Here is a 27054-nt window from a genome sequence, read left to right on the forward strand (position 1 = left end):
TGGCTCCGTTCAGAGAGCAGTCACCCTAAAAAAAGCAAATTTAGACGAGGTAAGAACTGGCCCAAGTGTGTGCTGGGGGGGGGGGGGGAAGGGGGCGGGGGGAGGGGAAGGAGGGAAATGGCTCCTCCCGGAACCTGGCGGGTCCCAAACGTGACCACGCCCCCGGCCCCGCCCCTCCTGCGGCTCACCGCCCCAGTTGGCCGCGGCGGGGGCGGTGGCCGTGGTGCCCGGAAGTGCGGCTGACGTGTCCCGGCCGCGCTCGGAATTGTGGGCGACTCGGGTAATGGCGTCGGCGAGTTTGGAGGGCTGGGGAGCAATCGCTGAAGCTTTTTGCCAGGTTGGCTGGTGACGAACTGTGGCCGGACCCCGCGGCAGCGGGAGGGACCTGCCCGCCTTGTGGGTTCCTCGGTCAGAGCCGGCGGAGCCTAGCGGGGCGGGGCAGCTGCGGGGGGCGCCTCGGATAGGAGCCGCGAGAGTTGCGAGGAGGTTGCGGGAGGTGCTCGGGTACGCTCCGGGGTTCGCAGCCCAGGCCTGGCCGAGCCCCGCAGAGCCCAGGAGGCGGGCTGCGGAAGGGCCAGAGAGGCCAGGAGGGATCTGCCTGTCTCCCCAAGGGGCTGACAGGGCTGGAGTTTGTTTGCGCCGCTCGTATACTGGATTGTAGTTTGGTGGATCATGTCCGGCACCAACAGCCCCGAGGCGGTGAAGAAGCTGCTGGAGAATATGCAGAGCGATTTACGGGCCTTGTCCCTGGAATGCAAGAAGAAATTCCCACCTGTCAAAGAGGTAAGCTTTGGACGACGTTGGGAGAAGGCACGGTAAGCATGTCCGGTCCTATTAGACCCAGCCCTTCACTCCCAAACTCCTGTCCTGTCTAATTTTCACTTGGTCCTCACCTTTCCAGATTTATGAGTCAGTGGTTTGCACCACAAGCGCGTTTTATAGTTTCCTTTGAAGACGACTGGGGTGCTTTGATTTTCTCTACTCCTGTCCTCCGCGTTTAGAAATGAACTTCGGGGAGTGAGCCGATTCAGTTAATGTACCTTACCTTCGCCTTTTGTGGCCTTTTTCAAACTTGAAACTAGCCAAGCCAGAATTGAAAAACTTAAGTTTGTTGCTTTTGAAAACTGTTACCCATCGTTGTGGTAAAAAATGTCCGGTCCTCACGTTTAAGTATGTATCACTCAATGGGAAGTAGTTTTCCTTGTCGTGTGTTACGCAGCCTAACTCTGTGTCAGTACTATCAAGTATTAGTAAATTATGCAATTACCTAACTTATGACAAATATTGAAGGCCCACAATAATCATGTTAAGTCTTGTTATCAGTAAAGCTGTAATGGGACGTTTGGGTTTAAATTCAATACACGCTTCATCTTTCTTTCATGTGTGAATAGGGTTAAAGGGTGGATTTATTAGATTATGAGGGGAAGGTTTTCAGAGCAAAAAGCTTATTATTAAAAACAGGCTTCAATTAGTAATATATATAAATTGTCCAAATGTTTCTAAATTGAAAATTTTAATTTAATCACTATTGACTATTTTCTCTTAAGATGTCATTTTATTTCTCTTAAGCTTTTTAAAATCACCTCTCATTTTCCTTTCTCTTACCTGACATAAGGTATTTCAATGATATTTTTGTAAGGGCAATTTTTTTTTTTAAAGACTTTATTAGAGAGAGAGAGAATGAGAGAGAGAGCATGAGAGAGGGCAGCTGGGGAAGCAGACTCTCTGCGGAGCAGGGAGCCTGATGTGGCACTCCATCCTGGGACTCCAGGATCATGACCTGAGCTGAAGGCAGTCGCCTAACCAACTGAGCCACCCAGGTGCCCCAAGGGCAATTATTTTTATTCCTATTTAGTGTAGTTTGGTATACCAGCAATTTCATTTACTATTTAGGATTCACCAAAAGTTCACTAAGGGATTTGGAATGTTTTCATGTTAATTTAGATGTTTTGCTTTTATTATTATAACAATTTTTTTTTTTAAAGATTTTATTTATTTTTGACAGAGAGAGATCACAAGTAGGCAGAGAGGCAGGCAGAGAGAGAGAGGAGGAAGCAGGCCTCCTGCTGAGCAGAGAGCCCGATGCGGGGCTTGATCCCAGGACCCTGAGATCATGACCTGAGCCAAAGGCAGCGGCTTAACCCACTGAGCCACCCAGGCGCCCCTATTATAACAATTTTTATAATTAAAACTTATCCGGTAAAGTTTGGATTTTAGGCTTCCAAGGAACCTTAACTTTTCTGTAAGTGCTTTTGGTCTCATCAGTCTTCAACAAACTCCATCTAGTATTTCTTTAATAAAGTAAGCAAATATTACCCAGTAGTGGAAACCTGATGTGCCACTTTTGGAAAGATGATTATCATAATATGTTTTATCTCAGATACTCAATAGCTTGTGATACAGATTTTCATTATTTTCTCTGTATCCTCTTCTGTTGAAAGTTATACTAAATAATTTTATTAAAAAATTTTTTTATACTTAGTAATTTTAAGGAATTAAGCAGTTTTAAAGAATTTTAAAGAATCAGGCTGTTCTAATTGTAAGAGAAATGCTTATTATTGAAATGTCAAATCCATTTTGTAATTTTAACAATTTATAGAATTGACTGTTCCTAGCTCCTACAATTTATATAGAGACTGAGATTTCTCTGTATTACACATAAAGGCCTTTGTGGGCTTGCTTGAAAATTTAATTGCCATTTATTACATTATTTCTTTAGGAAAGTGCATTCAGAATTCCAAACAGGTAACTTACAGAGTTCTAGAACTCAGTCCATCTAATGTAGGAACTTTCATTGAAGCTCATTAGTTTTTTTACTTGAACATAGGCCAAAGAGATAGTTAGTGATTGCACCTATTCTTCGAGGTAATAGCAAAAATAGTTCTTGGTGTGATAATCTCTGATACATAATTTCCTATGCAGTACCTACTCCATAAGAATCCGTTGAATGTTAGAACTTTGACTCCTTAACCAGTGGCACTTCTAATATACTTAGGGTCCCACTTTAGGAATTGGAAAATGACCATTACTGTGTCAAGTTTAAAACAAGAATGAAGTAATTAGTCTGAAAATGATGATTCTTTAGGAGGGACCCTTGATTTTCAGGAAATATTTTGGTTGAATTAAATTTTTCCTGGAAATTAATATCAGTGCCAAGTTTTGGCTTTTGTTCTCTAAGGAACTGGTACATTTTTGTTTTATTTATTTTGGGGATGGGGAGAGGATGGTGCTTGGTAGACCTTAAAGCAAAACCTTTCTCACTATAAGAAGCTTTTCTGTCTGTATACTAGTTTATTAGTTAACGCTGTCCCAATATCTTCACAGTTATTACTTGAAAAATACTTACTCTGAACTACTTATAAGGGTACTAAACAACTCAGTGCAGTACAGAGGTAATTGCACGTGTGCTTTGGAAGGGATGCCTCCTTCCCCACTACCTTTTAAACAAGGTAGAATGAAGTGATAGCTTCTATATTTAGTCTTTAAGTTTCTAGTAATTTCTATTTTTTTTGATCATGGTGCTTACAGAAGAAAAGAGTATTAGTAAAGGATAACACCTTATTTATTTATTTATTTTTTTAAAGATTTTATTTATTTATTTGACAGAGAGAGAGCACAAGTAGACAGAGAGGCAGGCAGAGAGAGAGGAAAGCAGGCTTGCTGCTGAGCAGAGAGCCCGATGTGGGACTCGATCCCAGGACCCTGAGATCATGACCTGAGCCGAAGGCAGCGGCCCAACCCACTGAGCCACCCAGGCGCCCTATTTATTTTTTTTTAAGATTTTATTTATTTATTTGTCAGAGAGAGAGAGCACACAAGCAGGGGGAGCGACAGGCAGAGGGAGAAGCAGGCTTCCCACCGAGTGAGGAACCCAATGCAGGACTCAACCCCAGGACCCGAGGATCATGACCTGAGGGATCATGAAGGCAGAGGATTTATCGACTGAGCCACCCAGGCGTCCCTTATTTATTGATATTTACTTCTTTGGATTTGCCACATGGTTTTCTCCATCTTAGTTGTTTTCCTTTATAAATCTATCCTTTGCCTATTAAATTGTTTCAATAGTGGCTATAATTTCATTGTCATTTTATAATAAAAGTAGCAATTCAATAATAACAGCAGTATATTCCTTCTTGTATTCCTACTTATTTTTCTTAGTCCTTAAATACAGATTTTAATGCTTCAGCTGTGTAACTTTTTAAGCACGAGTGTGCTAGCTAATTTATTCTGGAATATTTGTATGAAAAATTACTTCTTTGCTTTAAAAATTACTTTAAAGCTTTGTAAAATCATTTCTGTATAATTGAAATTCAGTGCCTTCAGAGGTAGTAATCTCTGGAACTTTCTGTTTATGTATTTAATGAATAAAACATTTTGGTCGTTTTCTGTTTGCAGGCATTACCCTGGAAACAAATGAGGGGGATCTAACTGAGATTGGAAGTACAGTCAGAGAGAATTTGTAATTCTTGAGTTGAGCTTTAATAGGATGAGTAGAAGTTTGCCAGTAGAAGAAGAGGAGGGGGTCATTCCAGGCAGAGGAAATAGCATGTTTATATTTCATGTCAAATAAATTTCATGCTGAAGGTAATTGGGAGCCATTAAAGCTTTTTAAGAGCGAGAATAATACGATAAATTCATATTTAGTAACTTTTTTTTTTAAGATTTTATCTATTTATTTTGATAAAGACACAGTGAGAGAGGGAACACAAGCAGGGGGAGTGAGAGAGGGAGAAGCAGGCTTCCCGCTGAGTAGGGAGCCCGATGTGGGGCTCGATCCCAGGACCCTGAGATCATGACCTGAGCCGAAGGCAGACACTTAACTGACTGAGCCACCCAGGCGCCCCTATTTAGTAACTTTTAAGAAAAGATTTAATTTATTTGAGAGAGAGTGAGAGAGAGCACAAGCAGGGGGAGTGGGATAAGCAGGCTCCCCACTGAGCAGAGACCCTGATGGCGGGGCTCAGTAGCAGGACCCCGGGACATGACCTGAGCTGAAGGCAGATGCTTAACTGACTGAGCCACCCAGGTGCCGCTTAGTAACGTTTTCCTGATAGTATTGGTGGAAAGAATTAGAGGGGACTCAGATTGAGGCAAAGAGCAAATTTAAAAAATGATTGCCTGCGTGAAGGTAGCAGTAGAGGAAGGCAGAAGGTAACTTGCATTATGGTGAGCATGTGTGAAAGAGAGAGCATGGATTAAAGAGAGACTTAGCAGGTAAGAGAACCAGGACATGGTGACCTCTATTATAACACAAAGAGAGAAATCTGTGATGCCTCCCAGGTTCTGGCTTGGGAAACAAGATAGATCTCTAAGAGAAGGAACATAAGAGGAGTTGATGTTTTTGGGTAAAGTGAGTAGTCCTGAATATAAATGTTTAAGATTCATGTGTGACATCCAAGTGGAACTGACCAGTAGGAGTTCAAAAATGATCATTTGGTTCTTAAGGGGAAAGTCTAGAATATCAGATTTAGAAGTATCAGTTTATACATGATAATAGAAACCATAGGAGTAGATAAAGTGATTCTGAAAGAGTGTATAGAATGAGAGTATCAGGTCCATAGAAGGAACTTTGGGAAAAAAGAGCCAATAAAGGTAAAGAGGTAGCTGGCCAACTAAAGTTAAGGATATGGGAGAGAAAGGGAATACTTGTAAAGCAAGGTCCCTGAGAAAGCTGGAGTTTCAAGGGCATAGGTGAATGAACTTGCTTTCAATCTGAGAAGGAACATAATTTCCTCTGACCGAGGAAGGGAAAAAGAAAAAATGAATTTGAATGTGATAAATTTGATGAGGGACATTGTGGAGAGATAGGAAGTTGTGGACAGTTTGGCCTACGACCTCTATTCTTGGTAAGGTAGGAAACAAGCTTACTGCTAGGAGTAATTAGTGATGAAAGGAGTGATGGGTAGAAAGTTTGAGGGGAGCAGTGGATCACTTTAGAGAAGTAGAGGAGAAATTGACTTGGGACACTTAAGAGTCTTGGCAGGAAAAGTGGTTGAAATGATGATAGATGGTGAGACCTATGTTGTATTCCTAAAGAAGGAAATCCAACAAAATTTTGGTTGATTGGAAGTAGATGGAAGGTTAAGGCACTAGCAGCACCACTTTAATCAAAAGACCAGTTGAGTTGAGGTGTGGGAGAGCTAGAAGGATAGGGATTGGGACAGTAAGGGGATATGGATTTCAGATTGCCAAATTAGGCTGCCCTAGAGGATGATGAAGTCCTGGGAATGGGTGGTAGAAGAGGAAGGGAATGAAGATCATTTGAGTTGAGGTGTTCAGAATTAGGGTTTTGAATGGATTTTTTCTTTCCTTTTTAATGAAGTGGAATCAATAAGGGTATAAATAGTAAAAAAAAAAAAAAAAAGTGCAAGTAGTCTTCCCATGCCAGGTGCTTTGTTTTGTCTTGTGTATTTGGGCTTGATAAGAGTTAGTTTTCAGGGATTTTTGCCTTAAAAAGCAAAAGTTCTTATAGTAGAGTTCCTCAGTGCCCAGTGTTTTTATGTATTAGTTTGGTGAGAGAGAGATGCCTTTTACTTATCATAACAGGATTCTTTGTTTTTTTTTTTAAGATATATATATATATATTATTTATTCATTTGACAGAGATCACAAGTAGGCAAAGAGGCAGGCAGAGAGAGAGAGAGAGAGAGAGAGAGAGAAGCAGGCTCCCCGCTGAGCAGAGAGCCCGATGCGGGACTCGATCCCAGGACCCTGAGATCATGACCCGAGCCGAAGGCAGCGGCTCAACCCACTGAGCCACCCAGGCGCCCAACAGGATTCTTTCTTTAACGAGTTGTTTGAGGACTGAGGACCAAGTTGGTTGGTTCTTCTGGTAGGGAGAAGATCTCATTTTCAGGATCGTTTGACAGTTAAGAATGAGGGCTGAATAATGTTTGCATGCTTAAACGGGAGCTATTTTGGTTTAATATTTTATAATGTAGGTTTTTTTTCTGTTGATGTTGGTTGAACAAATTTACTCATGACACAACCAATTGTGTTCTTTTTCTCAGAAGTGTAATAGAATAAGTTGGTGTTTTGTATATTGAAATAAAATTTCATAATTTATTCAAAAAAACTTACCAACCCCAGTCACATTAATGTGAGAAGTATGTAAGGAGTTGGAAATCATTTTAGTCAAGACTTATTTTCCTGTATAATGCAATTTTAGATAATTGTGTTAGGTGAGTGGCCTTTGGCCTTTGTTTCTTTTCTTTTTCTCTTCTTTCTTTTCTTTGACTCTGCTCTTTCTATAACTTTATTCCTCAGGTATCATTAAATTCATTTTCTTCTGATTAATGATTTAGATGTTAACTTCAAGAATAATATAAGCAGAAATGTTTTCACTAGAACTTCTAGGAAAATTTTCTAGATTATTGCAGTATTCTAAGAGCATTTTACAGTGAGAGTTCTTTAAACAAGTTTTGGTCAGTCTATAATATGTCTTATACATTTATGAAAGTACCATAAACTATGACATTTATTGTTAAAATATAAAACTTTTTTTTCACTAAGTGTTTTGATCATTGTATTTTTACTTCTTTTTTTTTTAATGTTTATTTATTTATTTGATAGAAAGAGAGATCACAAGTAGGCAGAGAGGCAGGCAGAGAGAGAGGAGGAAGCAGGCTCCCTGCCGAGCAGAGAGCCCGATGCGGGGCTCGATCCCAGGACCCTGGGACCATGACCTGAGCCGAAGGCAGAGGCTTTAACCCACTGAGCCATCCAGGCGCCCCTGTATTTTTACTTCTATGAAGAAAATGAGAGCAAGAATCAGTGAAAACATCTTTTAGTCCAATGTATTGATTATCTTCTTATCACTGTGCTTTGGTGATACAGAAGAAATAAAAGACATTAGGACATACTTCAAAAATGGAATTTTTCCCATTTTTCTTCTATATAAGTAGAGCTTATTTTCAGTCATGTATAAAACATTGGGTTTTTCTATCACTGTATATTAAATAAATTTAATAGGAATTTATTAGTGTCTTAAGTGTAAAGCATGGTGGGAAATAAGAAAATGAGTGAGAGACTGCCTTTATCATTATGAAGTTAACTCAGTGTTAAGTAAAATATTGTCTTTTCATTAGTCTAGGGACCTTGCATCCATTGATTCTATTACAAGATGCTGTTTTAATTTTACAGGTGAGGAAATTACGGTTTTTTCTTGGTTCAGTAACTTGTACACATTAGTAAAGCTAGAAAGTGGAAGAACTGGGATGTGAATCCCTGTGCATCTTTCTGAAACTCCTCTCCATTGTATCATACTGCAAAGTGCCTTTAAAACATAGTCAAACTTGTTCTTACAATTGTTCCCATTCCTCTGCCTTGCTTCATTATTTGTTACTATTCATCATTCTTTTCCATGTTGCAGTTCTCTCATTTTGAAGTTTGTGGCACTTTACTTTCTGTTTCTCCTGGCTCTTTCAGTATTCCTTCTCCATTTATTTATAAGTGTATCCTAAGTTTTATTTTCAGGCCTCTTCTCCATGCTCATCCTTTAGCACTAGCATCTTCTTAACTACCCCTGCTGCTGGCCTTAACCCCAGTACCACTGACTCTGAAATTGGCTGCACGGACTCTGCTCTCTTTCCTGAGCAGAGACCTGTGTTTCTCGCTGTTGGTGGAACACACCTACCAGAATATCTTTCCCACACTTAAAATAGTTCTTAAAATTGAACTTACTTATCTGAACACTTGCCCTTTCCCCTCCTTTCATTTGTTCTGTTGATGGCATTTATCACTGGTGCTTACCTTAGTCACATTTGGCTGTCTTCTCTCCCTCTGCTTTCTGTATTCATTGTCACCTGTTCTTCCTGCTCTGTAATTTCCAACATACCTCTTCTGTTTTCTCAGTGCATTATTTTTTTGTTCCAGGTTTCAAATGCCTGGCCTTTAGTATGCAGTAATGGCACAAAAGATAAACCATTCTACGTGTAACCACTAGCTTAATATACTCAAGCGGTTCAGAAACACTCAGTGGCTGCTTAGCATGGCATTTAAGACCCTCCTTGATTGTCCTAACCTTCCTTTCTAGTGTCATCACGCTCATATTCTCTTCATATTCCTTTATACTTCAGCCAAGATGTATTGCCTGCTATATGTTCTCCAAATATGTGCTACTGCTTTCCTCTTTCATGTTTCTGAAGTTCCTTTTGCTGGCCCACACTCACCTTCTCCTGTCTTTAAAAAAAAAAAAAAAAAATCCTGCCCTTCTGGACACCTGGTGGCTCACTGGGTTAAGCATCTGCCTTTGGCTTGAGTCATGGTCCCAGGGTCCTGAGATCGAGTTCCATGTTGGGCTCCCTGCTCAGCGGAAGCCTGCTTCTCCCTCTGCCTGCCACTCCCCCTGCTTGTTCTTTCTCTCTCTGACAAATAAAATCTTAAAAAAAAATCCTAGGGGCAGCTGGGTGGCTCCTTGGGTTAAAGCCTCTGCCTTCGGCTCAGGTCATGATCCCAGGGTCCTGGGATTGAGCCCCAAATCGGGCTCTCTGCTCAGCAGGAAGCCTGCTTCCCCCTCTCTCTCTGCCTGCCTCTCTGCCTACTTGTGATCTCTGTCAGATAAATAAAATCTTAAAAAAAAAAATACTACCTTTCATTTAATCCCACTTTAAATGTTGCTTATCTATTTGTTGCATGAATGAATCAGCTTTACAGAAAATTTTTTTTCTTTTGAAGATTTATTTATTTAATGGGGTACCTGGGTTGCTCAGTCATTGGACATTGGCTTGGGTCATGCATGATCCTGGGGGCCTGGGATTGAGCCCAGCATCGGCTTTCTGCTCCCTCTCCCACTCCCCCTTCTTGTGTTCTTTCTCTCGCTGTATCTCTCTCTGTCGTCAAATCTTAAAAAAATACGTAAAATCTTAAAAAAAAAAAAGAGATTGATTTATTTGAGAGAGAGGGAGCATTTGCCTGCAAGGGGGAGGGGCGGTGGGGAGAGAGAGAGAGAGAGAAAGAGAATGAATCTCAAGCATACTTTGCACTGAGTATGGAGCCTGATGCAGGGCTTGATCCCACAGCCCTGAGGCATGATCCTGAGAAACACGACCTGACCTGAAACCAAGAATTGGATGCCCAACCAGCTATGCCACCCAGCTGCCCCCAGATAATTTTCTAATTTCTTTTCTCATTCCTTCATTCATTTGTTCATGAAATAGTTTTTGAGTACCTGCTGTGTGCCATGTACTGGTAGTTGCTAGAGCAAAAACTGTTACAGCTCCTTCCCAGGATTTTCAGGCTATTATGTTTCCTCCTGCTTTCTCAGTTTTCATTTAAACTTATTTTAAAAGTTATTTCCTCATAACTCTTATATTTTACCTTCTGTTGTAGTGATTTTAGGGTTTTTGTTTTTTGGTTTTTGTCCAAATAGCTCCTTATGGGTAAATCCTGGATCTTGTTTATCTTTCTTTTCACCATAGTGCAAAGCATTTTTATATCTAGGAAGTACTAATTAGCTACTTGTTGGAGATTACATTTCTTTAAAAGGAAAGAAAAGGGATACCATATATATAGGCATAACATATATATTTTAGCCATCCACATGTAATTTGCATTTCAATCTTTCATTTGATGTGTTAAAGAAAATTTTTTTCTTTCCTAGAAGCCAGAGTTGGTTTTTTTTTTGTTTGTTTTTGTTTTTGGTAAGAGGTTTTGAATAGGATGCCATGTAGGTATGTATCTTTCAAAGTTTGGGATTGTAGACTAATTGAATGTTACAAAAGAAAATCGTATTGGTTTCAGTGTATTAATTGTTTTATGAGCATATTGTCCTCTAGGGAATGTTCTACATCTCCCTATTCCCATGTGTAGACTTCACTTTAGGTCTTTTGATTTTACCTGACATCCAAAATCATAAGTCTTTAGGCAGCTTTATGCCTGCCTGATGTCTTATGAGTACATTTTTATTTTTATTTATTTATTTATTTTTATGAGTACATTTTTAAATCCAAGTTGCTGTTAACTTGAATTTCACATTACTTCTTTAGCTCTTTTTTATGCTACGTCCTGTGGATCATTAATTTGGACCTTTGGTAAATAAGTTCTGATTTTGAGATCTGTTTTCATAGATGAAAGTTTAAAAAAAAGTTTGTTTGTTTTTTTAAACAGAACATAATAAAAAAGAACATAGACGTTTTGACAAAAGGAATTAGCATTCTTTTTTAGTTTGTCCCTAGTTCAAGTGGTGGACATTTGTTAATTCTCTTCCTAACATCCATTTCCTCTTCTTTCAGTAGTAGGCTGCACTCTTCCTTCATTTCTAGACCTTTGGGTTGAGGTAAATTAATCTTATTCCTTCTTCAGGGTACCATACCTTGATCTAGTTTAAACCCTCCCCACCCCCCCCACCCCCATCCCCACCTTCATTTCTGCCCAGCCTACATAATGCCAGTGAGTGCTCCTGGACAGAGAGTTTCCTTTCTTTCTTAAAAGCGACTGAAAGAGAGCTTTATTAGATAGTGTCATATAAAATTGTGAGGTGTAGAATGGCTGCAGCTGTTTTTATTGCCAAGACTGGAAGTGGCCTAAGGATTCACCTACCATGGCACAGGACAGATCCAGTAGAACGGCAAAGAAGTGGAACTGCAGCCCTGATGGCTTTGTGAATCTCTGGGTCAGATTTCCTCTGGGTCAGATTTCCTCTGGATTTTTCAGTTAGTGGGCAGTGAAGTCTCTTCTTCTACTTAGAACTTTTTATGTTTTTGTTTACAAACATTTATTATCTAGCTCCTGTATGCCAGGCACTGTTAGGCATTAGCAATATGAAGGGATGAATAGAATATATTTCTTGTCCTTATGGGGCTTACAGTTAGAATGGAGGAATGGACATGTAATGAGGTGAATGGGATAAAGTGTTATAGTTACAAACCATAGATAGCCCACAAAGATGGGAAAGCTTTTTGATAGTTGTCACAGAAAAAATTGATGGAAGAAATTATTTCTGTCACTGCTTATGGTACTATAAGGGTGCCAAAATCAGAAGAGCCTGTTCCATAAGTCTACAGTTATCTTCATGTTATCAGCAGTGGTTTAATTTCAGCAAAGCATTATGTATCACAGTAAATTAGTGTTAGTTTGGGTTTGTATATAACTTTTGAATTTGTTGGGTTTATAATTTAAGAGCAGTAAAAATAAGGAATTTGTTCCTAATTTAATTTATACATGCTTAGGTTTGTCAGTAACTGGGTAGGTCTATGAGGTTTTTTTTTTGTTTGTTTTTGTTTTGTTTTGTTTTATTTATTTATTTATTTATTAAAGATTTTATTTATTTATTTGACAGATAGAGATCACAAGTAGGGAGAGAGGCAGGCAGAGAGACAGAGAGAGAGGAGGAAGCAGGCTCCCGGCCAAGCAGAGAGCCCAATGCGGGGCTCGATCCCAGGACCCAGGGATCATGACCTGAGCCGAAGGCAGAGGCTTTAACCCACTGAGCCACCCGGGCGCCCCTGTTTTGTTTCTTTTAAAGGGTGGCCTTACGCTATTCAGTTTTGAGAAACGCTAGTAGAGATAGGTGCTAGGGAATCATTGAAAATTTGACTCAGTGGGTGAATGGAGGGCAAGATCATCAGTAGAGAAATCTCTAGGTTGTTTAGGTTCTAAACTAGTAGAACCTTCATTTTACTAGTTTAGGTTGATCATGAGAAGTTTAAATCAAGGTGCAGAAGTGGGGTTTGAGAGGATGAATATAAGATATGCTCACAAGGGGCGCCTGGGTGGCTCAGTGGTTTAAGCTGCTGCCTTCAGCTCAGGTCATGATCTCAGGGTCCTGGGATCGAGTTCCTCATTGGGCTCTCTGCTTGGCAGGGAGCCTGCTTCCCTCTCACTCTCTCTGCCTACCTCTCTGCCTACTTGTGATCTCTCTCTGTCAAATAAATAAATCTTAAAAAAAAAAAAAAAAAGATATGCTCACAAAATAGCCTTTCTGGTTGATCGGATTTGTGGGATGAGGGAGAATCTCTAGATGTGTAGTCAGTGAGTAGATGGATGCTGCTGCTGTTCAGAAAAATAGAGATTATAAGGAGGAGAAACAAGTGTTTCTGGGGCTGAAGTGGAAATGCGTGAAGGGGGTGACATGATGACACCTATTTTGAATATCTTGAATTTTAGGTGCCCCTTAAACATTTAGGTCAGTAAGTCCTACAGTTTAGGAGACAGGCAAGGAACAGGAATATAATTTAAGAGTCTTCAGCATTTAGAAAGTAATTGAAACCATGGAATTATGAGATTGCCCAGAAAGAGTTTACCGAGTAAGAGGTGATGCCAGGAATATTCTAGATGGTCTTGGAAGCGGGGTACATATTCTCTTTGTCTCTGCTTTTCTGTGCCAAAGTCCCTGGTGAGTCTATTTGGGTAAGCAAAAAATATTGAAAAAAAGAAAAAAATATTTCTTGAGAGAGATTAATTTTAAGAGTAAAGGTTATTAAGTACTACAGTATATTTAATTTTGGTGTTTTTTCCTAACTCAGATTACCCCCAGGAATAGATATATTAGACTACCCACCCTAACCTATCCTATCCTATCATATCCTATCTCTATGTAAGCCTACAGAAATGGCAACTTTCTTAAAAAAATATTTTATGCTTGAGAGCCAGTTCAGGAAAAAAAATAACTAGTTTATAATTGAGTAATTCCTTAGTGGATATAAAAGATAACAGATCATTAATTGTGGAGCATAACAAAGAACACGGAGGACATGGGGAGATGGAGAGGAGAGGGAGTTGAGGGAAACTGGAAGGGGAGATGAACCATTAGAGACTATGGACTCTGAAAAACAACCTGAGAGTTTTGAAGGGGCGGGGCGGGGGGGGGGGTGGGAGGTTGAGGAACCAGGTGGTGGGTAATAGGGAGGGCACGTACTGCATGGAGCATTGGGAGTGGTGCAAAAACAATGAACACTGTTACGCTGAAAATAAACAAATAAGTATATATAAAAAAAAAAAGATAACAGATCAGAGTAGAGGATACTTATAAAGCAAGAAGTTAAAGACTCTTCTTCTTCACATAGACTATCATTGATAAACAGAAGGCAGTCTGAGTCTGAATACCTCCATTTATAAAAGACGCTCTTGAAGACATAGCTAGGCCAGTGTATGGAGTAAGACTGTAGTGGTTAGGGAGTCCCTGGTATACAAGTGTTGTCAGTAAACTCATAATGAGACTTTCCAGCCACACAGGGTGCCTAGGGGATAAAACATTACATTTTCAAAGTTTGAGAGTTGAAACCTGCATGTAAAAAATGGGGATCTCTAAGATAGGTCTAATTATCTCTAAGACAACAAATAGTCCTTATGATTTTTTGTGTGTGTGTGTTTAGGAATGAAAATACTGGTTATGTATCTTTTAAAACACTACTTTGGAACTATTATACTTAAAAAAAAAACCCACTCATTTTTTATTCCTTTTCCTTATTGTGTAGGTATAAAAATAATTGTTAAGCATTTTATACTATTTACAATTTATTTATTTATGCTTCTTTTTACATATCTCTGACAGACATGAATAGACTATTAATTTATCACAGGGAATCAGAATAGTGTCTAGCAAATTTGAAACCTTTTACTGATTGACATGTGGTATCTAGCAAATGATAGGACTGATTTTGGAAACTGTTAAGGTCAGACTAGCTAGAATTCAGAGTCAGGACAAATAACAGTAGTATTTATGATGGTTCAGTTAGACCAATTTTTGTTGATGCTGAAGCAGGAAGAAATACTGAACTTGAACATATACGGAGTACAAAGGGTCATAGTGAAGAGGGGAAGAGCTTGAAAATGATGGTAGAAGTAATCTCAGTGACAACAGAGTGGCTCTGTAAGAAATGTTACGTAACAGAGTTTGAGATGGGATGTGTGAGTATAACAGAGTATATATAACGATTTCAGTGTTCTTGAATTTTTGTTTTTTGTTTTTCTTTACCCAAATTTTTATCGTAAGTTTGCTATGGTTTGTACATCTTCAAAGTATATTTGGAATCTGACCATTTTTTATTATCTCAATCACTGTTACCTTGGGCATCATCTTTTTTATACCATCATCTTTTGCATACATTATTGTAATCATCTTTTAGATTTTGTTGCATAGTAGACTCACCTGAGGATTTGAAAAAATACTGATGCCTAGCTCCCACTGGCATTCCTTGGAATGTGTTACAACCTGGGCATCAGGATTTTTTTAAGCCTTTGGTGTTTCTGATACACACTGCCTGCCCCAAATAATTAGAAAATCAGTTATCTTTCACTGAAGAATTTTATTTTTACTATATTTTTGCTTGTAGCAATGTTCATTTAACTTGGGACATTTTCATTTCTTAAAGTTGTAGAAGTAAGTCCTAGTATATCAGGCTTCTTAGTTGTGAGCAATGAAAGCCGGCTCTGACCGATTTAGCAGAAATGAAGCTTACTGATATATATTGAGTGGCTCACATAATTGATAGAAGGCTGGATGAAACCAGCTTTAGAAAAAGTGCAGAAACAAAGGGAAGCTAAATAGCTGGAACCTGCTGTTCTCTGCCAAACAAGGGACTGGATACCGGAGATGGCACTGGACCCTTTGTGCTGCCACTGGGTTCTGCTATTACTGCCCTGGGAAAGTAGATGTCACCTTCACTATTGCTGTCATCAGAAAGAATTTTCTCTTGTCTCTGCTTTTCTCTCCATGTTCAGAGTTCCTGCTAAGTGTGTCTTTTTGGATTAGAATAGGCTCCCAGGGCATGTGGGAAAGCAAGTATCTGGCATTTTCCATTTTTAATAGTGTAAGATAAGCTTTATCCTGCATCAGAACTCATGAAGTTGGGAAATTTACAAACACAGGCAAGGGTTTCACATGCTTGGAAACCAACAGAATGACAAAGGTCATATACTATACATAGGATAGCCTACAGTGTAGTATTTATTTTATGCATTTATCCAGTGCCCCTCAAACTAAGAAGCCCCCAGGTCACAGGTGTTTTTCTGTAATGATTTTTAAACTTTTAGAACCTGCTATCACTTGTCTCTTAGCAAGCAGTAAGAGATGACAAAATAAATGAGCAAGTAGCAAGGAAATTAATAGGAAAACTTAGGCATATAACTTATGAATATATATTATTTTTGAAAGTGTGGAGACCAGTATAAGTATAAAATAGGCATGTTTCTTGGTAGTGAAAATGTTCTGAGTTTCTGAGGTTGAAGTTATATATCAATGTTATATGTCGGCACTGTCCAATAGAAATATAATGTGGACCACAAATGCAATCCATATGTGTAATTTTAAATTGCATTAAAAATACAAAGAAACAGGCATTAAATTTTAATAGTATATAATTTAACCCAATATATTCAAAATACTGTTTCAACATTTAACCAGTGTAAATATTTAAGGGATAGTTTACATTTCCTTTTCATACTAAGTCTTCAAAATTTGGTGTGTATTTTATACTTATGAGTACAGCTCAGTTCAGACTAACCTCATACAGAGTGCTTAATAGCGATGTGTGGCCAATGGCTGCTGTCTTGGACAGCACAGTTCTGTGGCGTTGTGTAAAATGCTATATAACTTCCAAATGCTGCCAGCTAAATGTACTTAATGATACAGTGTTTTAGGTGCCTTATGAAAATCTAGTGGGTGTTTAAAAAAATGTAAACTAAAAGTAATAACAAAGTTCTTGATTATTCATTCTCCTCAAATCCAAAACAGGTCTACTTGATTTTGCAGTGTTTTGCAATTTTTTTTTAGTGGTGGGGACAGAGGTATGAAATGGGGAAGGAGAAACCTAGTTTTTTTCATTAGACTTTGTTTTTGTATATTATTTTTATATTTTATGAACATTTCAATTCATGAGGGATTAAATGTGCCTTTGGCAGAGAAAGGCAACATGCTGTAATAACGAGTTTGCATGTGAATAATCAGGTGAATCACATTTTATTACATTTAATATTTATGGCACTACTAGGCTTTAGTTTCTGAAGTTTTGAAAAATAAAGATAATAGTGATCATATATGATTTCTTTCCCTAGATAATTCATGTTGATAGTAAGTTTTATGTTCTAATTATTTTTATTCTTGCAGGCTGCCGAATCAGGAATAATTAAAGTTAAAACAATAGCTGCACGAAACACCGAAATTTTGGCAGGTAATTTTTTGCTTAAAAATTCAACCATTAATGCAAATTTCACTAATAACAAAAGTAGAATCTTTAAAAAACCCAGAAAACAGCTATCAGTTTTCTGTGGCCTCTCCTTTATGCTAGCATGCTGTTTATGATGATAACATGTAAAAGTCCCTAACTTACAAACTAATTGGGTTTGCCAAAGATGAATGTTAGGAAATTCTCTGAAATCAGAAAAGTTAAAACTACTTGTCTCCAGGCAAGGATTTGCCTTTTCCTCCATGTCTTGTCCATCCCTAAGACATACCTTACCCATAAAAGACATTCAATTAATATTTATAGTGCTGAATGGAATGAAAGATTGGTTCTCAGTTCTCCTTCCAAGATCTATTTTATCTTTATGTAATATAAACAGGTTATAATGTAGTATTATAAATTTAGTAGTACTATATGAGTTTTGAATCCTAGGACTAAGACAGTATGGTCATGAAGAAAGAATGGGAGCTGGGTGGAGAAAAGAAAAAAGTTTTCTTACATTCTCTTACTTATCTCTTACATTCTCTTGCTTGAACCTGTTATTCAAGGAGGAATTTTGGGAGTTTGAGTTTTTAGTACTCAATCTACTTCTTTCTTTTCTTTGGCACCTTTTTGTTCTTGCTTCTGTAATGAACATGAAAAAGGAAAGTAACATTTTCTGAGAATCTGTTACATCTGAGACATTTGTGCCACTTTAATAAAAGACAACTTTGTGGGGAAATACTTCTACATTATAATAGAGCATGGTGACATTCAGGAGATTAAGTTACTTGACTGAGGTCACATGATTAAGTGGTGGAACTAGATTTAAATCCAGGGCTGTTGAGAGCCCATGTTCTTCCCGCTACAGTATGCTGCCGTGGTATTGTGAGGTTTCTACACTAGCTACTCCCTCCCAAGGGTTATATGTAACTGTTGCTCACTTTACTGATCTTCAGTCTGCATTTCCAGTTCCAATGGTGCTTTGCTTTCAGCTGGTTATAGGAGAAAAGCCGTCCTATTAAGTGGATTGACACAAAATTCAAATAGTGGAGAATCTCTCCAACTCTCATAAATCTCTTTACGTTTTTAAAAGTGATACCAAAAAATCCCTAATTGGTGGAATCTCAAAGAATATTACAAAATGAAGTGAAGACTTTTGGGGGCAAGTTTTAAGGGTGGGAGGTGGATTTCACTTGTGCTTGCCGGGCTTTGCTGGACATTTGCCCTTAGGGTGAGCTTCCCTATGTTGCATCTGTTTCTCACAGCTTCTTTTCTGATTTTGAACAATCTGTCGAAACACCGAATAGTTTTGTAACATTATTCGCAGCGCTGAATAATGCTCTGTGTGCACTTTGAGAAGGGGTATAGTGAAAGTGGTGGGTAAAGGCAAAGGTAGGTATGGTTGGATTGGAGGGTGGGATAGTGGGTTTTGGGAGATGCATGTTGGGTGGATTAGCTACTGTGAGGAAACTAATGTTTTAAGATAAATTATGATCTGGATGTTTTTAAATTAGCTAATCATTTTAGAATATCATTACACATAGTAACTTTTGCTACTATAATTGCTGATATCATGTCCTTAGTTATTCACCAAGAGTAGACGTTTTCATTGGGTCTGTAGCTGATGAATATTTTTTTAAAGAGACTGATTTCTTCAGAGGATCACTGTCTGGTGCTGAGTTCTATACCAAAGTAAATAAAATATCTAATTGGTAAATTTTAAGAACAAGTAAGAAAATTTTGTCTCTGTCAGTGTGAGTTTAATGTATAGGTAGGCTGTTCGTTTTAATTCAATTAGCTTTATTCAAATCATGCTAGAACAAATCTTTATGCAAATACAATTAATAGTTCATGTTTTAAAATCCATAGTGTTCAGAGCCATGTAATTGAGGAGCTATATAGCACTTAAACTATTTCCTTGCATTTTTTAACAAGTATCTATAGCATTGATACTTTAATATTTGTACCTTTTGAAAATCAAAGGCTCTCAAGAATGAGGGAAAAGAGTTTTGTCAATATATAGTTTCTAAACTACTTAATTAGAGTACAGTTTATACTAAGAAAAATTTGTAGTTAACTTTTTAAAAATTTTAATTTCTTGAGAAGTGTTTACTTCTCTATAGTTCTAGAGACTGTAGGTTACTTCTTTTGTGATATCATGGATGTTAAAGATACCAAACAATGGAGGAGTTGCAATTGAAATGGGATATTGAATTCTCAGATATCTCTACATATTCAGAAAATATAAAGGATTGCTATAACAATCAGCACCCTTAATTAGGATTAACTAGTCTGACCAGTGATATTCAGCATAGATTTCTAGCCAGCTTTAAGTTTTCTTAGATTTATTTTCCAAAGGAAGGTTATTTACATTGCAGAATAAATCTTTGCTTTGCATCTCCCCCTCTTTTAAGCATCCTCCTTTAATGTTTATTTTTCTTTGTTTTCACTGCTGTCATGAATGCTGACATAAGTGGGAATGCTATGCCAGGTAATGTCAGCATTGATTCAGATATACAGATCATTATCTCAGAATTTCCCTTTTCTTTAAGGATAAAAACTCTGCAGATGAGACATAGCAACATCAAGTTTTTCATTTACACGGCCAAATGCCTTAATCTTACACTTGACTACCATAAATTATAAAATGTTTTTATTAAGTCAGTTTATAATATACTTGAGGTTGACTGAGAAGGCTTGTGTTATACAAAAATTACATAAACAGAGAATCTGCTTTTTGAATAGTTGAAACAAGGAAACCAATGAAGTTGTGATATCTTAAAATTGTGTATTTAACCCATACTCAAAACCATAATGGTTACATCTATCTTTGGCTGCTTTCAGCTACTGCCAGTTTACGTATAGAATTTTCACATAGATGATCATTATGTGTGATTTGTGTTCTTTTCTCACAGTTTCCCTCACTTTTTTCATATCTACATGGTCTTATTACTAAAAGGTCTTTAAATAGCAATGAGTAAATATGCTTTGGAATTATTTTCTGATGTTAAAAGGTAATTTATCTGCTGATTTTATTTAGTATTTTCTATCTTATCAGTATATATGCTTGTGATATTTTATAAACATCTATAGAATATATATCATAAATACATTGTTAATAAGGAAATCATTATGTAAGAATCACTAGGAGAGATGCATACTCTTCTTTATATTGTTAGTAGTTAGCACATTACATAGGAAATAATAAGCCCTCATTAAATGTAGGCTAATAGTGAGTGAGTCACTCCAGAATGTAAGTCTCTTAGTGCTGCTTCTACTGTGTTTTACTACTTCCCAGTCTTTACTGCAATTTTACATGTTATGATGACTCTGGTAGATGAATTTTGTCATACTTAGTTCATATCAGCTAGATAACAGAGTAATGAAGGAGACAGTCCTTAAATGAGAATTTTAATACTGTGGAAAAATAGGCAGGCTTATTATTATAGGAACATAGAGAAGGCATCCAACCCAGCCTGGGAATCTGAAGCAGAGTCTCAAAGCTTAAAAAGAAGTTAGCTGGGGGTGCCTGGGTGGCTTAGTGGGTTAGGTCTCTGCCTTCAGCTCGGGTCATGATCTCAGGGTCCTGGAATCCAGCCCTGCATTGGGCTCTCTGCTCAGCAGGAGCCTGCTTCCCCCCCCTCTCTGCCTGCTTGTGATCTCTCTCTCAAATAAATAAATAAAATCTTAAAAAGCTTTTTAAAAAATCTTAAAAAAAAAAAAAGAAGTTAGCCAGGCAAATAAGGTATAGAAGTGGAAAGTAAAGCAGATTACTTGAATATCTGAGAGAGAGAACAGTTTGGTCTGTTTGGATACACTATTCAGGCATTGCCATTGTATAAATTCGTGAGCTGCTTGATGGAAGAGTTTGAATCAGGACAGTGGCACATTCATTTTAATGTTTTTTTTTTTCTTTTTTAAAAAGATTATTTATTTATTTATTTGACAGAGAGAGAGACACACACACACACAGCGAGAGAGAGAGAGGGAACACAAGCAAGGGGAGTGGGAGAGGGAGAATCAGCTTCCTGCTGAGCAGGGAGCCCCATGTGGGGCTTGATCCCAGGACCCTGGGACCATGACCCGAGCCGAAGGCAGACGCCTAACTACCGAACCACCCAGGTGCTCCTCATTTTAACGTTTTTATGTAAACTATTTGCACAGCAGTGCGGAGGGTGTATTTTAGTGTACCGTCATAAAGTGGAGGTGTGTTGGTGGGCTAGTTCTATAATCCCTGCTAAGTGACCTAGGGGGCTGTAATTAATTTCATGCTTACAAGTTAATCTAGTGGGCCAGATATTACGTAGTTTCTCTACAGCGTAATATGTTCTTATTTATTCTTTCCCTTGGATATTTAAAAACTTTTTAACCTTTTAATTTGTATTTTTACATTGTTAAGTACTTTCCTTTGATGCTATCTTTTCTAATTCTTAAAAATTCCTTCATAATATTGTAAAAAGTGCTTGTAGCTTATTTAACCATTACTTTATGTTAGACATATTTCAGTATTTGGAATTTTTTTAAGATAAATTTCTAGACATGAGATTATTAAATCAAAGTATATGAACATGGTCTTGGAATTTGTCACCATAGTGCTTTTTGAAAAGATAAAACTTTATGCCTTTACCAGCAATATGTGAGTGTGTTTTTATAACATCTTTGCCTGATTATTATCTTAAAAAATCTTTTGGAAATTGAACAGGCAAATGACTTCTTATTTTAATTGACATTTGTCTTTAATGTTGAACATTTTCCTCTGAATATATTATTTCCCTTTTTCATTTTACATTTATTTCTTTGAGTTTTTGTGTTTTCTTATCAAATTATTTGATCTGTTTACATAGCAAAAGTATTGACTTCCCATCATGTTTATATTTCCTGTAAATCATTTATCTTTTAAATTTTTGTCTAGATGTTTTTCGTGTTTACATAATCTAACTTTTCTCATTTGTTGTTTTGCATTTAGGAAGCTCTTCCTCCATATAGTAGACAGTCATTTTTATTTTCTTTTAGTTTTTTTAAAATTTATTTTTTTTCTTAATTAATATGTGGAGTGACATGAGGACCTAGATTTTTTTTCTTGTGCAGAATTACTAACTGATTATACCAGCATCATTTGTTGAATAATCCTTCCCATACAATGTGCTTTTAATATGAAACTGCCCATATTTTATTTGTCCTTCTATTCTTGAGTGACTTTATTAAAGTATTTTCAGATTTTAAAATCATTAAATTATTTTTTTTAATAATGTTAGAAATATCAGTCTTTTCCATAATTAAATTTTAAGGGATTTTGAGGATAGCAGTCATGTCTACATCACATTTTATTTCTTTCACAAGAATTACAGTTTGTTATTTAATGACCATTTAAAATTTATCATAATGAGGGGCACCTGGGTGGCTCAGTGGGTTGAGCCGCTGCCTTCAGCTCTGGTCATGATCTCAGGGTCCTGGGATCGAGTCCCGCGTCTGGCTCTCTGCTCAGCGGAGAGCCTGCTTCCCTTCCTCTCTCTCTGCCTGCCTCTCTTGTGATTTCTCTCTGTCAAATAAATAAATAAAATCTTTAAAAAAAAAATAAATAAAATTTATCATAATGAAACTTTTAACCCCCATTAATGTGATTCATAGTGGGGTATCCTAGTTTAATTCTTTCTTTCCAGGATAAAAACTACAATTATGCAGTGAAACTGCACAGAGCAAGGAAACCCCTAGGATATGGGGACCTGCTGGACCTCTTCCAGGTGTGTGAAAGTGTATCATTTGCTCTCACAGTTATAAAATTTGGAAATAAAATATATTTATCAAACATAGTGTTATTCTATTAAAGGAGTTATGTTTATTAAAGAACTTAAGTAAAAAATGAACGTTTTTTCTGACCCCCGAAAAGCCTGACTTTATATTTTAAAAGATACTGAAATAGAGAGTTTTGATTAAAAAGAGTTGACCTTTTTCTCTTTCTTTCCTGGAATGATTTTGAAAAATGGTTAGAGCAGGTTGTCTTTATTGCTATACAGCTTTTTCCTCAATGTGATTTCTAAAGTCTAAGCCCATTGGAAGGTGTTACATAAAGCTGTGTTTAAATAGCATGTCATTAAAATTATTGTATATAAACAGAGAGTGCCTCTCAGAAGAGCAAGATTAATTTCTGTTTAAGACTACTATCACTTTTAAAAGAAGAAAAAAAACCCTAACTTTTTTTTTGTTGTTGTTATAACCTGTCTTACAGTATTGTGATCTGGATATGGTAGATGTTTTTGTTTTCACATATGCTTCAAAAGACAACAGATCAATACTTTTTTTGTTATTGATTATTTATCCTGGATAACATGGGAACTTCCTTTTTGATTATTTTATTCTTATATAAACTGGGAGAAAAAAGCAAATGAGGAGGCAAGAAGTAGATATTTGATTCCTTTGAGTTACATTAAAATAAAATTTATAAAAATTATCATTATTGTTTGTTAATTTTTTTATTTTAGTGCAGGGCTTGAACTCATTCCCCTAAGATCAAGAGTTGGACATTTAACCGACTAAGCCATCTAGATGCCCCTAAAAATTATTTTTAATACTATTTTAATTTATCCTAACTTGAGACACATGGGTAACTGACTGACCTGTATATAGCATTTCACTGAAATTAACCTCATTTTATTCATTCTAAGCTGCACAGATTTTTCACATTTTAATATTCCTCAAATTGATAATGCATCTTAAAATTTGATGGCATCTTAGAATCATTGTGGGCCAGGTAGTCTGGAGGTGTCTTTTTCAGTGCATATGTGAACTTGTTTATAGTTATTCATATTATTATTACATTGTTTGAATTATGTGCATTGTTGATACCCTGTAAGTTTGACTCCTATTTAAAATGTTACCTAGTTGTTGTACAGAATTTTTCTGTTGACATCTTATGGTAAGGTCAGAGAAGTGCCAGCATCATTATGTGTGGTGACTTGGCTTAGATGATCTCAGAGACAATAGTGAAGTACTTCTTTTAAGAAATGAAGCATCCCAAACAATCTGATAATAAAATGGGCAGAAAATCTAGATAGATATTTTTCAAAAGAAGACATACAGATGGCTAACACGTGTATGAAAAGATGTTGAATATCATTAATCATCAGGGAAATGCACATCAAAACCACGTAAGATAATCACCTTAAACCTGTCAGAATGGCTATTAACAAAGAGACAAGAGAGAACAATGGCCTTGATGGACAAAATTGTGAGGAACAAATCTAAGTGATTAGAAGGCATTGTATCATAGTTAATTGGCACTGATTTGTCTTTGTGATCCTCCAGTGTGTCTTGAAGTCATTGTCCTCAGAGACTCAAGAAAGTACTTTCCACCCCCTTCTATAAAGACGGTTTCTTTCCTGAATTTATCTGAAGACTTTAGGCAGTGCAGTTCATTGATCCTCTTTCATACTTTAAGCAGTTTTAACTTCAGTTTGCATTAAGTGCTGTTTACCTTAAAGAGTGGCAGCATAATGTTGTGGGAAGAATCGTAAACCAGGAGTTAGAAGACCTATTTTAAAAATCTGGCTTTACCACTTACTTACTATGCACTTGAGCCAAATCATGCTCTGTAAACTCTGTGATTATTGTCTCACTCAAATGAGAAACATGTTAACATCATAAAAATGATAAATGATATCCTTTTTTTTACCTGAACGGCATTTAATGACTAGGCATGTTCAACAGAGTTAGGAATAGCCTCATACTTCAGAGATTCTGGCAGGATTGAGTATGGTAGCATATTTACTGCCTCACTATTTTTTTTAGCTTTATTTTCCTTTGTTAACCATTCATCTAAATGTTTTGAGACATTGTTATGGAAAATTTGTGACTCTGGGTTTGAATCAAAACTTTTATGCTTAAGAAAGCAAGGAAATAAGGCAAGGAGCCGTTTTGGAAACACTGTTCTTTGACGATTATATTTGCCATCTCTAAGCTGTGTTAAATCAGTAATTTATGCTGGCATACTGAGGGACTTTGCGGAGTATGCCATAGGAGATTGTGGGCTTTATTTAGCATACTATAAAGGGAGCTTTGGGAGAAGAAAGATGAGGATTTAAATGATGAAATTAATGTTAAGACTGGTTTTATATTTTTAATGGTGACTGTGGATGACTTTCTGACAATTTCTTTTGGAAAAAAAAAGTTAAAATTCAGATTTGTCTGTCTTAATTACAAGTCTTAACCTCAAAGGAATAATTGATGGATGTAGTACCTTTGAAAACCATATACCAAACACATAAATTTAATGTTCTCTTTCCTTGGAATTCCAAGGAAATAGAATTCCGTGTTATCTGTTTAAATTCTCTGAGGATGACAGACCTGTTTTACTCATCTTTGTATAGCTATTAAGTAAGTGTATACTGATTTAATTTCATTTAGTAAATTTAAGGTATTACGCAGCTTGTGCATTTTCTAACTTTTTACATTTTTGTTGGCTACTTTAAAACTTCTGAAAGAATTGGCTTGGTGGAAAGAGTTAAATTAAGATTGAAATTACAGCATGGGCATCTATTTAACTTAAAGAATGCTATAGTAAAAAGAGGAGTAATGTTATTGTTTTTTAATGAGTTTATTTCTTGAAGAAATTAGGGCTATATAAATTCAAGGCATGTAATGAAAATCTTGGGAGCTTCTGAACATTCAAAAGGGTGATGGGGATGATGTATATACTATTTTTAATTATTTTTTCTACTCTCTAGAGTATTAATTCTTTTTCATATTTCCCCTCATGCACTGTTGAAGAAATAGAGTACTTCTCCAAGGCAGGATAGAACTTCTGAGAAGTTGTCCTTAAAGATTTTATAGTAGGAGATGGAGGAAAACCAAAAGGCAATGCTAGGAGAAAAGCATGGGAAAGCTGTAGCTAAGCGGGTAGTTAGATATGGAGTCGATAGTATCTGTCTAAAGTATTTTAACTCTTATTGTTTGATTTCTATTTTAGTATTTACATAAAGTGGCTTTTATTAAGATTGTTAATACTAGTTGTAAATATATAAATATATTCCTTCTTGTGAATTAGATCTAATAATTTATTTTATATGTGTTCTGAATAAAGCCTTGAAAGAAAACAGCTCAGAGGTTGTTCAGCCGTTTCTAATGGGTTGTGGAACCAAGGAGCCAAAGATTACTCAGCTATGTTTGGCGGCCATTCAGAGACTCATGTCACATGAAGTTGTGTCTGAGGTAATGCGAAGATTTTATCTCAATTGAGCACTTAAGAATCAAATCAGGAATTTTTAATTAGGAGAGAATGAAGCATACCCAATAATTCAATGTAAAACAATATATGTGCTTGAAGGACATGACTTAAATTTAAAAGATCACCATATTTTCTCACTGTTAAACCCTCATGAATAATGAATAAAAATGAAGTGCATTTTGTCATGTCATGATTAGGAAATCACCATTCAGTGATACAGATCAGTGTCATTGAAGAGAATATAATTTATAATTTTCTTAAAAAAGGAAAAATGATTTTCCTAGATTATCTGAAGGGATAGTTTGTTGTTCATTAATTTAAGTGAATTGTTTGTATCTAACTTTATTATGTTAAAACAAGGAAAAACATTTCATCACTACAAATTTGCATCCTGCTTTCAAATGTAGTGGTGTTGCCTTAACTTTGTACTCCATAAGTTACTTTAATAGAAGTGACACATTCTTTTACCTGTAATGTAACATTCAAAACACTGTCAGATTTAATTGATTTTATACAATGTGTTGTTAATTTGAGTTGCATTTTGTTTTTTGTATACGTATTGTAAATGGAATAATATGTGAAATAATAGCATTCTCAGTTAATTTGTGTATGTCTATATTTATAAGTGCCCAAATGAAATATACCCATATTGTAGAAATGAGCTTTGATTTTGTCTAGGTATCTCAGAACTGTATGCAGCTATTTGCATATATTCAAATGGTATATTTTAAA

The 27054-nt window shown here is 36.7% G+C and overlaps 1 protein-coding gene across 5 annotated transcripts in view; it reads left to right on the forward strand.

Moving 5' to 3' along the window:
• Positions 1-281: 281 nt before the first annotated feature.
• Positions 282-27054, forward strand: part of MON2 (MON2 homolog, regulator of endosome-to-Golgi trafficking) — a 108907-nt gene continuing 82134 nt past the window's right edge. For 4 of the 5 annotated variants that reach the window (XM_046011517.1, XM_046011519.1, XM_046011518.1 and 1 more), the window contains exons 1-3: positions 282-783; positions 17045-17108; positions 26179-26306. In XM_046011517.1, the coding sequence (XP_045867473.1) occupies positions 673-783; positions 17045-17108; positions 26179-26306 (303 nt within the window). In that variant the 5' untranslated portion in view covers positions 282-672. Of the gene's footprint in view, positions 784-17044; positions 17109-22762; positions 22844-26178; positions 26307-27054 lie in introns of those variants that run through there. The other variant, XM_046011522.1, reaches the window with a different exon arrangement.

The sequence above is a fragment of the Meles meles genome, chromosome 7, assembly GCF_922984935.1.
Source record: "Meles meles chromosome 7, mMelMel3.1 paternal haplotype, whole genome shotgun sequence".
NCBI classification, from domain to species: domain Eukaryota; kingdom Metazoa; phylum Chordata; class Mammalia; order Carnivora; family Mustelidae; genus Meles; species Meles meles.